Consider the following 12,436-nt stretch of genomic DNA (forward strand, 5'->3'; position numbering starts at 1 on the left):
CAACTTGTCCTAGATCAGATACTTGGTAAGCAGAGGAATCCAGCAAAAGTATACTTTCTACTATATTACATAGCCCAGTAATTCAAATGAAAATAAAGTTTGGAGAAATGCACTCTACAAAATTTCCCCCCAAAGTGTCTTGCATAAGAGAATAAACACATCAATGAATTAAATTTACCATTTAAATGACATAAACAGTGCAATAATCCAACTGTGTTCCATTTCCTAGTAAATCAGAAATTTGAAAGGGTTTATATTAAGAGAAAAAACAAAGAAGCTCACACTCATCTGACAAAATTGTATTCTCATAAACTATTATAAAGGGAGAAATTATCTTCAAACTAAGAATCTCAGCATCATTGATATAAAGGAAACAGCAAGATTTTTTAGACAAATACATGTTCAAACCAGTAACCTATAACATTTTTGGGTGGGGGGAATATGACTATATAACTGATATAATGACACTGACAGTCAGGTTGATCAATGAGAAAATCACCTCACTCTTCTCCCTGCTGAAAAGGCCTCGGAGTGAGAGGACAGATGTTTTGACAAATCGTGATCTGATATGGTGCTCTGTGATCAACTAAATAAGGGATCTTTAACCTAAATGAACTAAGGCAGGAAGTACCAACACATCTCCTAAAGATCATCCTCAAGAGATTGCTCCATTGTTGGTACTGCCATACAAAACAGTTCTTCTGTTAAGCAAAAACCTTGAGTGAATACACTGTTTCCTCAGTACCAGCCATACTATCATTTAAAATATAAGATATACTTATTATACACGAAATGGAAAATGAGAACACTGGAAAGAATGATTTAACCCACGTAGCTATCATCCCAATACATGTTTTCATGTACTACGTGATCTGTTTCTGCATAGTTTTTACATAGCAGCAATCATAATGTATATACAATTTTGTACCTCATATTTTTAACAGAAATGATGAAACCAAGAGTTTTTATATTTTATTGAAAACTAATCATAAATTTCATTTATGAAAAGTGAAGAATATTCTACTGAGTAGATTGCCATCTTTTTGCACATATCACTTCTGTGGATTTAAAAGATTATTTTCTTAGAATAGAATCCTAAAAGTGGAATTACTGTCAAAGTATATTAACGTCTTTATGGTTCTTGATGCTGATTGCCAAAATGCTTTCCAAAAATGGTTGTACCAATTTAAATTGCCTTCACTATCAATATTCATTATACCTGTATTTGGACTATGATATATTGTGAGAATAACCAGCTTCATAATCATCTTTACAACCCCCAAACTTTAAATTTATAAACTTACCAACCATGTTGTACTAAAATATTCTTAAACTCAAATCCTGGCATTCGGTATTATTGACTAGATAAATGCTAGTCTTGAAACTATTCCTGAAAATCACTCCTTCCAGTCTCTTTTTTCTTGCATCATGCAACCCTAATTCTTTTCTATGCAGAACTCAGTCTTTAATGGGATAATCTTACTCCCCTTTTTAAGGAGAGGTAACCAAACTCTATATCACATGGCATTCACAAGGCTCAAGATATCTTCCTTCATTTTAATGACTATCTGAAATAAAAGCAAAAAGGAAATGAGTCCCTACAGAGTATGAAGACTCCATAGCTCTGTTAAAAGACATGAGAGAAGTACGAAAATACTTTCAAAGAAAAATGAATGTTTCATTAATAGGTGCGTTCCATCTTTTTCAAAAACTCAACTTTTGTTCCCTAAATTATGGAACTATGACTTCCCCATACAACTCAATTTTTTACAAATACACAAATAAAAAATTACAAATACTGTGTACTAGATTGAGAAATGTGCTTGAAATGACCTGAATAAACACACACTCCTAAATCCTTATTTTAATTTCCAGGGATTCTCATATATGCACTTAATTTTAGCAAACATTTTATTGTTGTTGCTACTACCTTAATTACTGCTTTTGCAATTGCGGTCTATTAAATTTCCTAGTATAAATTGGCTGTAAGACTGCTTTAGGTCTTCATTAAGAAATTTATATTAAATATGCAATAAGCTACTTTTGTTAACAGAAGTTGGGGGAATATTAGTGTCACAGTTTATTATTATAAATAATTTTTGTGTCTCCTGTCAGTATAACCACAAGAATATTTCAATACCACCAGCTGATAATAATCTTTATAAATCCTACTTTGCAGCTATACCATCTGTTAGTTATTATTTTATATGTGGTTCCATATGCATATGTGAATTAGTTGTCACTCAAGACAAATATACAAATGGAACTGTGGTATTGCACTGAGTTTTTTATTGGCTTGTTTTTGTATTTTGCTATCTTAGGCCACCGAACTAAATAAACAAACATATTCCTCAGTCTTGGAGACTAAAAATAAATGCAAATTTAAAAATAATTTTTGTTGTGCAAATAAGAGAAATTTAAGTTCAACAAACACTTAATCTAAAAGTATCTTTTAGATTAAAATTAGATTAAAATTAGTAGTCACCAAAATTGGAAAAAAATTATATTAAAAATCATGCCTCTCAAAATATACCTACAAAACCAAATAAGAATAGGTCCACTAGTAAATTAGTAGCTATTACGGTTCCAGTTTTCACAATACAAAATAGTTCTCACAAATTAAGATTATAAAAGAATGACTAGTTATTTGCTTACTTGTAATGTTTATTCCCTGAAGAGAGGAGTCATAATGGCAAAAACTCAAAACCAGAGCCCCCATCAATCTGTGGGTTTATTCCCCTCAAGCTGTAAGTAACAAGCTCATAGACCAGCGGAAGACACTAAGTAGCTGCAGTGTCATTACAACTCACTACCAAAATTTACCCAGAAAGGTAACAAGATAAAAAGACACAAAAATGAGATGGCTAGTTCTCCAACTAGATAATTAGTTACAAATTACAACTTCTTCCCCAAGTACTGAAGTCTAACGACCTTAATTTTAATAGGCCCAAACATAGGTTTACAGGAGCTTATACTCTACACACCAAAAACATGGTGAATTCTGTTAAAAGTTATCAATGGCCCTTAAAACATAGACTGAGGCACAATTTGAAAGAAACTACATTTGATGACTAAATTAGTTCCATATTTCCTTAGGTTATCCTATTTTAGGTGGTGATACTTTGGCAATACATATAGGGAACACTAGGTAAAAACAGTTCCAACTAATTTAAGTCAGGGGTTCCCAACCGCCAGGCTGCGGACTGGTACGGGTCAGTGGCCTGTTAGGAACTGGGCCACACAGCAGGAGATGAGTGACAGGCAAGCGAGCAAAACTTCATCTGTATTTGCAGCCACTCCCCAGCGCTAGCATCACCGCCTCAGCTCCACCTCAGATCATCAGGCATTCTTATGGGAGAACTGATCCCTGGTGCCAAAAAGGTCTAGGACCGCTGATATAAGTCATCATTGAAAGAAAATCCATGGAGGGGGAGTGAAGAAGAGACAAACATACTGAGAAATTACGATTTTCTGGAATGAATGCTGTATTATTTTCAGTTTTACAAAGTAAAAGGTCTCACTGATTACTTAATGAAAATAAATATGCTGCTTTTCGGTCTTTTGTGTAAATGTATTGAAACATCTCATAATCCAACTCTATAAAAATTAAGTAATTTGATGCCCAAACTAGATCTCTTTTTTCAAATTATGTTTCACCCAGATGTTAGAATTTCCATGATGTTGGTGAGAGAGCTGTGCTTGAAAAGGGAACAGTTTTAAAGTATACTTGGGCTATAAAGTGTAAGGAAAAATAATATCACAGATTACTTAACAAAATATTTTAACCGCCATTAAAACTACAGTATAGCACAGACCACATTACATTTATTTTTTAACCCTTAATTATCTGTCATTGGGATTCATGTATGGGAAGTATTTTCATACCTTGATATACTTCTGTATTTCTAAAATATTCTTAATGAAGAATTTAATTTCACAAAATTTCACCTTAATACAAAAATGAATTGTATAAATAGTAAGAAAAAAATTTTCAAAACTCACATAATGCCTGAAATCTTTCTGGGCTCTCCAAAATGATATTTCTTCCTCCACCGAAATCTTGGTTATTTTTTTTTTTTTTTATTTACAGAGTTTAAGGAACTTATTCTCCTTGATATTATTGTGACTTGTGGAGTTTTCTAATTATCCATAAATAGATTGAGAATTTCTGCTTCTACAAGTGGGAGCCACAGAGTCTTACATATCTCTATATCCTCTCTACCCCATTCCAACAATTCCTTGAAAATAGTAGGCAATCGACATGTTTATCTGAATTCACCCAAAAACCTACTTTATTATACAAAAAGCCACTCACTATTCTTTAGAATAGTGAGTTCCATTTTGGCAACTAAGAGTGTTATTTTTAAGCCTTATGGAACCAATACTAATTTATCCAATATATTCTCATTATAAATAATATTTCAATATTTCTTGTATAGCCATTAAAAATTAAAATAATGAGAATCTTTCCTGCTAAGTACAATAATTACAACTTCTTAATCAGATTTATATCTTTTTTAAAAGAACTAATTGAAATCATTACACTTTTCCTTGCTAATGTTGTAAGAGTGCCAACAATAATGTAAATTAACAGATTTTTTTAATGGGTAATTCCTAAGAAATAGAAAACTTACAGTGGGAAAAAATAACAGTGTGTTTATAGGTGGAAAACAGAATTTAATTAAGAGATTAACTCATAAAACTGTTTGCAGAAAACCAATTATTTATCCATCCAGAAATCATTGACAAGGCATCTCTATCACATTACATGTATGACAGTATGTTAGTGGCAGAGGCTAGAAAGCTAATTAAGGTGTATTCTCCACCTTCCAGATAACACAAGTAGTCAGAGGACTTTGCAGTTACCTCTATCTGAGGGCAAAGAGTTCACAAAGGAGCTAACATTTGAACAGGGTTTGGGGTTTAGGCTTTATTCTGCAGATTTCAAGACATTTTGGCCTGAAGTAACAAAACTAGCTCTTCTTTTTTTAGAAAGAGATTTGGAAAAGAAACTGCTTGTCTAATAATAGTCTGGTGAACAGATGAGGACCGAGTTGGGGAATAAGGAACCAGATTTGGAAGTGTTTGAGAGGTAGAATCAATAGGACTTGATAGATTTGATGAAGAGGGTGAGAAGAATTAGTCAAAATGGTAACTTTAGGCCTTTAACTTGGCAGGCTGACGATGACCTTAAATGCAATCTAGATTATCAGTTAACATGTATTTACTGAGCACCTTCTATGTACCAGACACTATTCTAGGAACATAAGGTCTGTTTTCATTCTAGTCAGGGGAGGCAGACAGTAAACAAATAAATAATCTGAGATAGTGATAACATGATGGAGAAAGTGAAACAGCGTTATGTGACAGTGACTGGGGGGTGAGGGACATTTTAGCTGAGGTAGTCATGAAAAGTGACACTTGAACTAAGACCTGAATAATAAGGAGGCAGCCACGTGAAGCTGTGGTAAAGAAAAGGAGAGCAAATGCAAAGGCTAAGACTGGAAGGAGATTAACAGGATCAAGGGGCAGAAGGGGAGCTGGGGACATGGAAGGGGTTTGAAGGGTGTGGAGAAAAACTGGAGAGCGCATGGAGCTCCTTGTAGCCCAGTGTCAGGGGCCTATCATTTATTCTGGTTACCTTGGGTAGCCAGCAGATTTTACACCAAAAAGTGATGTGATTTGATTTACATTTCTGTCTGCTGTGTGGAGAATGGATTTACAGGAGAAGAATGGAGGCAGAGGGTCCTGGTGAAAGTGGTGGCTTAGACTTGGGTTCTAACAGTGCTGATATTCTGGGCATAGAGAGAGAGGTGACAGGACTTACCGATGGACTGGATGTGGAGTGTGAGAGGAAGAGAGGAACCAGAGGCACCTCAGGGGTTTTGATTCTGAACGACTATGTGATGGTGATATTCAACAGAGATTGTGGACGGTTAGGCAGAGAGAAGCTGCAGGGTGGTGGGGCCAGGAATCAATAGTTCTTCTTTGTTCAAGTAAAGACCAAACTGTCTAGAAACTTCTAAGTGAAACATTCTTAGGCAGTGGATATATTCTAGAGCTCAGGGGGATAGGTCTAGGTAGAAATATACTTTGGGAGTCATCAACATCTATACAGAATTTTAAACCTTGAGGCTGGATCAGACTCATCTTGACTAACTGAGGTAGATAATGGGGTCCGAGGAAGGTGAGGAATAGGCATCAATGTTTTTGTTTTGAGATCTTTAAAGGAGAAGAATAATGAATTCCATTTTAGACATTTAAAGATGAGGTAAATGATTATTTGACTTTTCTGTGGCAAATCATACATAGCCTCTAACAATATTTTATTATTATTCCCTTGTACTGTGATTTAACCCTGTCGTCTCATTTGCAGTCTTCCAATTTCTTTTTTGCTACGTAAGTATGCTCTCTAATAGCAAACACTGACCTCTGAGTGCCCGGAGCTATTCAGATAGAAGACATTTTTCAAATATCTGTTATAGCATGAGTATATTAATCCACTCTTTATGATTAAGAATTGATTGTATAATGGAGAGACTAGAAAGCAGCACGATAATGAGCTAGTCTGAAATATGGGAGGATCATAATCTCAAACACTTCTTAAGAATTAATCTTGGAATTCTATCAATGAATCAACTTTGAAAAATAATCGAGCACTGCAGACATTTTCAGTGAATCACATAACTAAGCAATTAAATTCAAATAATCATTGATGATTTCTAAACCTTCCTGGTGGTTCTTTCCCAAGCTTCAAATACATCATCAACCTTTATTCCCTATCAAAAATGCTACTATGGTCGGCACTCACTAACTGAATACATGAAAGAGATCAAGCTGCTTCAATATATAGACAGGACGTATTTCTTTGTCCTTGTATCTGTTTTTTTCACCACTGTATACTCAGTTCCTTACACAGTACCTTGAATACAGTCAGTGCTTAATAAATATTTGTCACATGCATACGTGAAAAACGAACACACAGTTTTATGGACAAGATGACTCTTTTTTTCCTCTATATCAATTTCTTTCTGCATCACTTCTTTAAATAAGTTTTTTTCTTAATTATAAAATATTTGCTCACTGTGAAAAATATGAATATGAAAAATATGAATATAAAAATAAAAATCTTTCTTAAAATACATATTACTTTCTACTTATAATTCGTGATTGTATTCATTCATTCACTTAACAAATGTTTTTGACTATTCGTGCTAGGCTTTGGGGACGTGGCGATGAACCAAAGTGGCAAGATCCCTGACCCCACTCCAGTTGTATACGGCAATACCCTCATGTGATACAAGTAGAATATATGTAGAGGTGTTTCGCTATGTAAAAAGTTTAAAAATTCATGGATATCCCTTGTACCCTAACAATTAACATTTCCCCTAAATTCTAAAAATGATTACTTCAGTGATTAAATAACATTAGTATGTTTCCACCTAGTATACGAAAGTATCTTAATGACATTTTCAAGAGCAAATAGTTTTCCCATGTGGAAAAAAACAAATATCTTAGTCTTTCTACTAAACAATGTCAAGGGCAGCATTGTGATGCTGGAAGTGGTAATAGAGTTCTGAATAGATTATTTTCAAAACTTTCTCTATAGGTTCATATATTATCCATTTATTCAAATGGATTATTAAATAATCACTCAAAAAGGTTCAAATGTTTTCATTTGAGTGCTCTACTCCTCTTTTTTTCAACAGAAAGTTTCCATTTCCAGTACAAGGAAAAGCTTAGCTCTTGGAAAGTCACTCTCTGTACTGTCATCCCCTGATTTGGAGCTGGTCATCTGTTTCTTGGTATCTACATACCTGTCTGCATAGCAAGAATAAAAGTTACTAGTTATCCTCAGAGAAATATATAATCATAGAGACTTGTTCAGTTGCACCCCAAAAGGATTCATCGAGTTTCACTTACCTCCAAAGGCTGGCTGCCTTCTGCTTCTGAAGTTTTACCTCTTGCTGCCATTCTTTGTTCATTTTCTGTATCTCCTAAGAAACAGAAGAAAAAACAAAATAAAACAAAAATAAAAAAACTTTACCATACCATTGAAATCACATTGTCTTCTATTTATCTGAAATACCTTCTGTTATTATGTTTCTCATTATAGAATCAACTACTTTGTTACAAAATAAATAAGTTAATATTTTTTAAAAATAAGTTAATTTTTAAGAACAGTAATTTATAGAGATCTCATAAATCATCCAGCCATCTCATATATACAACCTAAACCAGAAATGTATCTTGCTTTATATAGGTTTACTCTGGAATGTAAATCAAGCCATACATCAAATAAGCTAGAAAAACTTACAACTTAAAGGCAAATTATTTCCAAATTAAAAGTATCTATAATATACGTAACTATCCTTCAAATTAGTTTTTTAAAAAGGTTTACTCTGTATGTTTTTGTATCTCTGTGGATCTCCTTCAGAGTAGATATATATGTTTGTATGTAATAATTAACCAAATGTCGAACCATCTTTATAGCAGGAAAGAACAACAAATTAATAAATTAGCCTTCAGTCAATACTTTGATTCCTAAAGCTGATGCCTGAGTAGGTTATGTTACTAAATGAAGTTGGTGACTTAGGCTGGCTCCAGCAATATAGAACATACACAAATAAGTAAGTATAAGTATAATTTAATTTATTAATGACTTATTTTAATTTATTATCATTAATGATCTGTGATTAACACATGGTAATAAACAATTAACCTACTTCTTTAAAACATAATAAGAGGTTAACATAGTAATTTGTAAACTGCTCTTCCCATAAAATTTAAGCTAGCTCAGGAATGTCTACAATAGGTATGATTACAAAATTCATAGATGATGACTTGACTGACACTAGAGGTTAGGAATCTATTAATGTAAGAAAGGTCACAAGTCTTAATCAAGAGATAAAGTATAAAAGTCTTGTCTGAGCTTAACTTTCCAAATGAAACACAAAAGTTTAGTTTACCAATGGCTACTATCGAGAAACAGCCTTGTGATAATTGTAAAGGAAAATTCTGTTAAATTCTAAAATCATGAAGTGAGAATTAAATTGGTAGTTTAGTAAAATAGTTATTTTAAAGTAAATCTGAAAAATGTTTATTCCCATTTATAATCTTTGTTCTCATCTATGTGTAACATAACTGCTGGGCTGGACACAGCACATAATAGGTGTTCAATAAATACTAGCTGAATAAGTTAATGAACTTCTCTTTATAGTTTCCAGCCTATAAAACTATGACAAATACTAAATGGTATGTAATAAAAACTGTATTTGAGCATACAGTAAGTCTCTTTCTTCTAAAACATATTTGTAAAACTTAAAAGGCAAATTTATTAAATATCACTATTATGTATTGTTACTAGTGATCCATAATTATGGCATTATTTATTAAATTTTAAAAACAGTTAAGGATTTTTTTAAAAAATCATACTGAAACAAAACCATTAGGAATTTTTGGGTTATATCTTTAGGACAATAAAGTTAATAACTGTTAAGTGAAAAATTAAATCAACCTACTTTTGTGACCCAGGATGTCACATAACTATTCTGATTTTTTTAAAGTGTTTATTTAAACTGACCATTTATTTGCATATCAAGAAGAGTCTTATTTTCCAAAATCCCCCTTCTCTCTGAACGTTAGGGATAAGATAATCAACTCCTGATTTACAGGAGGTGAAACCAATGTACAAAGAGTTCACTTTGCTTGGTTATAGGCGGATACCATGGCAGCACGAACAGCCAAGGTACTACAAGTCTCTGTGCAATGAGGTCAAGGTGTGTTTAATAATTCCCATACATGATGTTTATAAGAAAATATGTATCACCTAATATAAAAGGTTTTTTACCTTTTAGATTAAAAAAAAAATCAGGAAAGATTTTTTTACCTTTTAAAATGATTATTGCTCCATCTCATAGCCATACAAACACTGTAACTGGCTAAAATCATTCAGCACAAAGTCTGTGCTTCCTTTGCCATTTTCTGATTTCAAGGTGTGTATCTACACAAAACTTTCTGTTTCTCCCTACTGCTTGAATAACCAGAAAGGTTATCAGCCAGTGTTCCTGACATCACACAACACACCTGCCTAGAAGCAATTATAGAATCACTATTTACTGAAATGCCATGTCTGGTGATAATTCAGATAGGACAGTAACTGATTATAAGGAAAGATGCCATCTGTAAGATTATTCTCTATAAACAACAGAAAAAATAAAAAGCAGGTCACAAAGAAATATAATTTTTGAAGTTTTTTCCTCCTGCTGAAGAATTATTCTGTCATGGTAAAAATTCAGTTATTTTATCCATTTTTAATAACCCACATGAAAGTGAGATACTTTAACAATAAAGATGCACATGATAACTGTGAAAGAAGGTACCTGAGTTTTCAAACATCAGTTAACTCTAATTAATATTCTAGATAGAGTCAAAAATTTAATTTGCAAGTCAGCTGTTTAAAAAGAACAAAAACAACCAACATTTTCACAGTATTTAACATTTCAAAGCTTTTTTTTACACCACATTTGGTTCTCACTATGGCCCAGTAAGACATCCTTCCGATCCCCCCATCTCCCCGTTTACAGGTGAGTGAACCCTAAAGCACAGAGCATTGACATGCCCAGGGTCTCCCAGGCAGAAGGCAGTGTTAGTGAGAGCAGAACCCAGTCTCCCAACATCTCTGAGGATTCTGTGGAATGTTCTGAGATGGGGCCTGAGCTGGATGGAATCAAGTCTCTGAGTTAGGGAACAGGGTTATGAAGAACAGAGCCCAGGGCTCCTGTTCTCTGAAGACAGGATCTTTTTTGTTTGTCCCAGGCCCTGGGCGTCCAGACACTTCTCTCTATTCCTTTTTCCTTCCATAGGCCCCATTCATTATCTTTCGCTTCCCTTTTCACTAATGATACCAAATACTTCTGGCCAGGGCGAGCCTCTTGTCCTTCTTGCCCGGCCCTCAAAGCAAACATACAGTCCCCTTGATACTTTTCTGGAAGTTTGTAAGGCTAGAAATAATTTTATAAAAGGAAAAAGCTCTCTTACATTCCAACCATACAATTTTCGTGGTTTAAATGTAGTTTTTATTTAGATGAGTAAATGATAAAGGTTACCTAGACATGCAAAAGAAGCTCTTTCAGAACTTAAAGGACAAGTGAAATCCAATTATATTTTAGATTAGGGGTTGGCAACTTTTTCTGTTAAAGGGCAACTTTTTCTGTTAAAGGGCTGGATAGTAAATATTTTAGGCTTTGTGGGCCATATGGTCTTGGTCACAAGTTCTTTACTATTGTAGTTGAGAGCCACCACAGACAATATATAAACCGATGAGTATGGCTGTGTTCCAATAAAAATTTATTTACAAAAAACAGGTGTCAGGCTGTAGTTTCCTCACCCCTGTTTTAGAGAATATAGTACTCCACCCCTTCTAAGTTAAAAGGTTAAATTGTGTTTGAATTATACAAGGAGATAAGAAAGGAACATCATTAGCATATCATCATGGTCCCATTCTACTGTGTGAACTGGGTTGAGGGGGAGGAGAAATGGTAGTGAAGAGTGAGCACTAGGGATAAGGGAAGATGGAAAGGAGAGAAATCCCCAGTGATGGAAGGGAAACCCAAATGCCCATCTGGGTCACCCAGAGGAGACCTGTTTTGGGGTGTTGGTGGTAGTGGGTGGGGGCGGGAGAACCCTCATTCATTCGGTCTCCTTAAATGTGGAGGACGCTCTAGTAACATCCACCCCAGGCCTCCCTCACTCCCCAGTCCCTGGGTTGGTGACTTGGAAGGACTTGCCGGCCTGGTTCCTCCTCCTCCCTTTTGTGAGAACGGGAGGACCGCAGAGAACACGTGACTGTTGGCTCTGACCCTCCACACAGACCTCCTCCCCTTGGGCAAGCCTGCCCCACCCAACCCTACATATGCTGTAACTGGATGGGGCTCAATCTAATTCTGAGATTCAGATTCGGAACCCTAATTGCTCCTTGAGAGAAGCCACATTCTTCAACACCAGCTTTATAGGCAATAAAGATGAAAATTTCGTCTCAATCTGGTTTTTTTTTCCCTAAATTGACCAGATTTTATCTGAGAAAGAGAGGTGTTAATATTGGAATGCCCTAGTTGTGAATACAGAAAACTATTCTCTTTCTTTTCTTTCTCTTTTTCTTTTCTTTGATTATGTAGGATTATCTAGAACTCCCTACCCTGAGAATGCAGTCTACAAAACACTAGTTTCGAGGAGTTCACCGGGAAAAAATATTTCTATGGTCAAAAGTATGAGAAAAAAACTGCAGAGCATGTTCCCTTTCCATTGATTTACAATGCACTATTTATTCAGGTTGTTGAATGATCTTTAATTAAAATATTTTCCTTCGTAGTTCTTAACTAGCTGGACTTTCCACTGCAGCACTATTGATGTCACCTATGATGTTATGAGGGTGGCG

General features: G+C 34.6%; 1 protein-coding gene across 4 annotated transcripts in view; it reads right to left on the bottom strand.

The window, feature by feature from the left end:
* The window catches only part of UMAD1 (UBAP1-MVB12-associated (UMA) domain containing 1), a 190,564-nt gene that overhangs the window by 48,859 nt on the left and 129,269 nt on the right, over positions 1 to 12,436 (bottom strand). For all 4 annotated transcript variants that reach the window (XM_011363154.2, XM_023532991.1, XM_011363169.2 and 1 more), the window contains exon 3: positions 7,924 to 7,997. In XM_011363154.2, the coding sequence (XP_011361456.1) occupies positions 7,924 to 7,997 (74 nt within the window). The remainder of the gene's footprint in view (positions 1 to 7,923; positions 7,998 to 12,436) is intronic.

This window comes from Pteropus vampyrus, unplaced genomic scaffold (genome assembly GCF_000151845.1).
Source record: "Pteropus vampyrus isolate Shadow unplaced genomic scaffold, Pvam_2.0 Scaffold4, whole genome shotgun sequence".
NCBI lineage: Eukaryota > Metazoa > Chordata > Mammalia > Chiroptera > Pteropodidae > Pteropus > Pteropus vampyrus.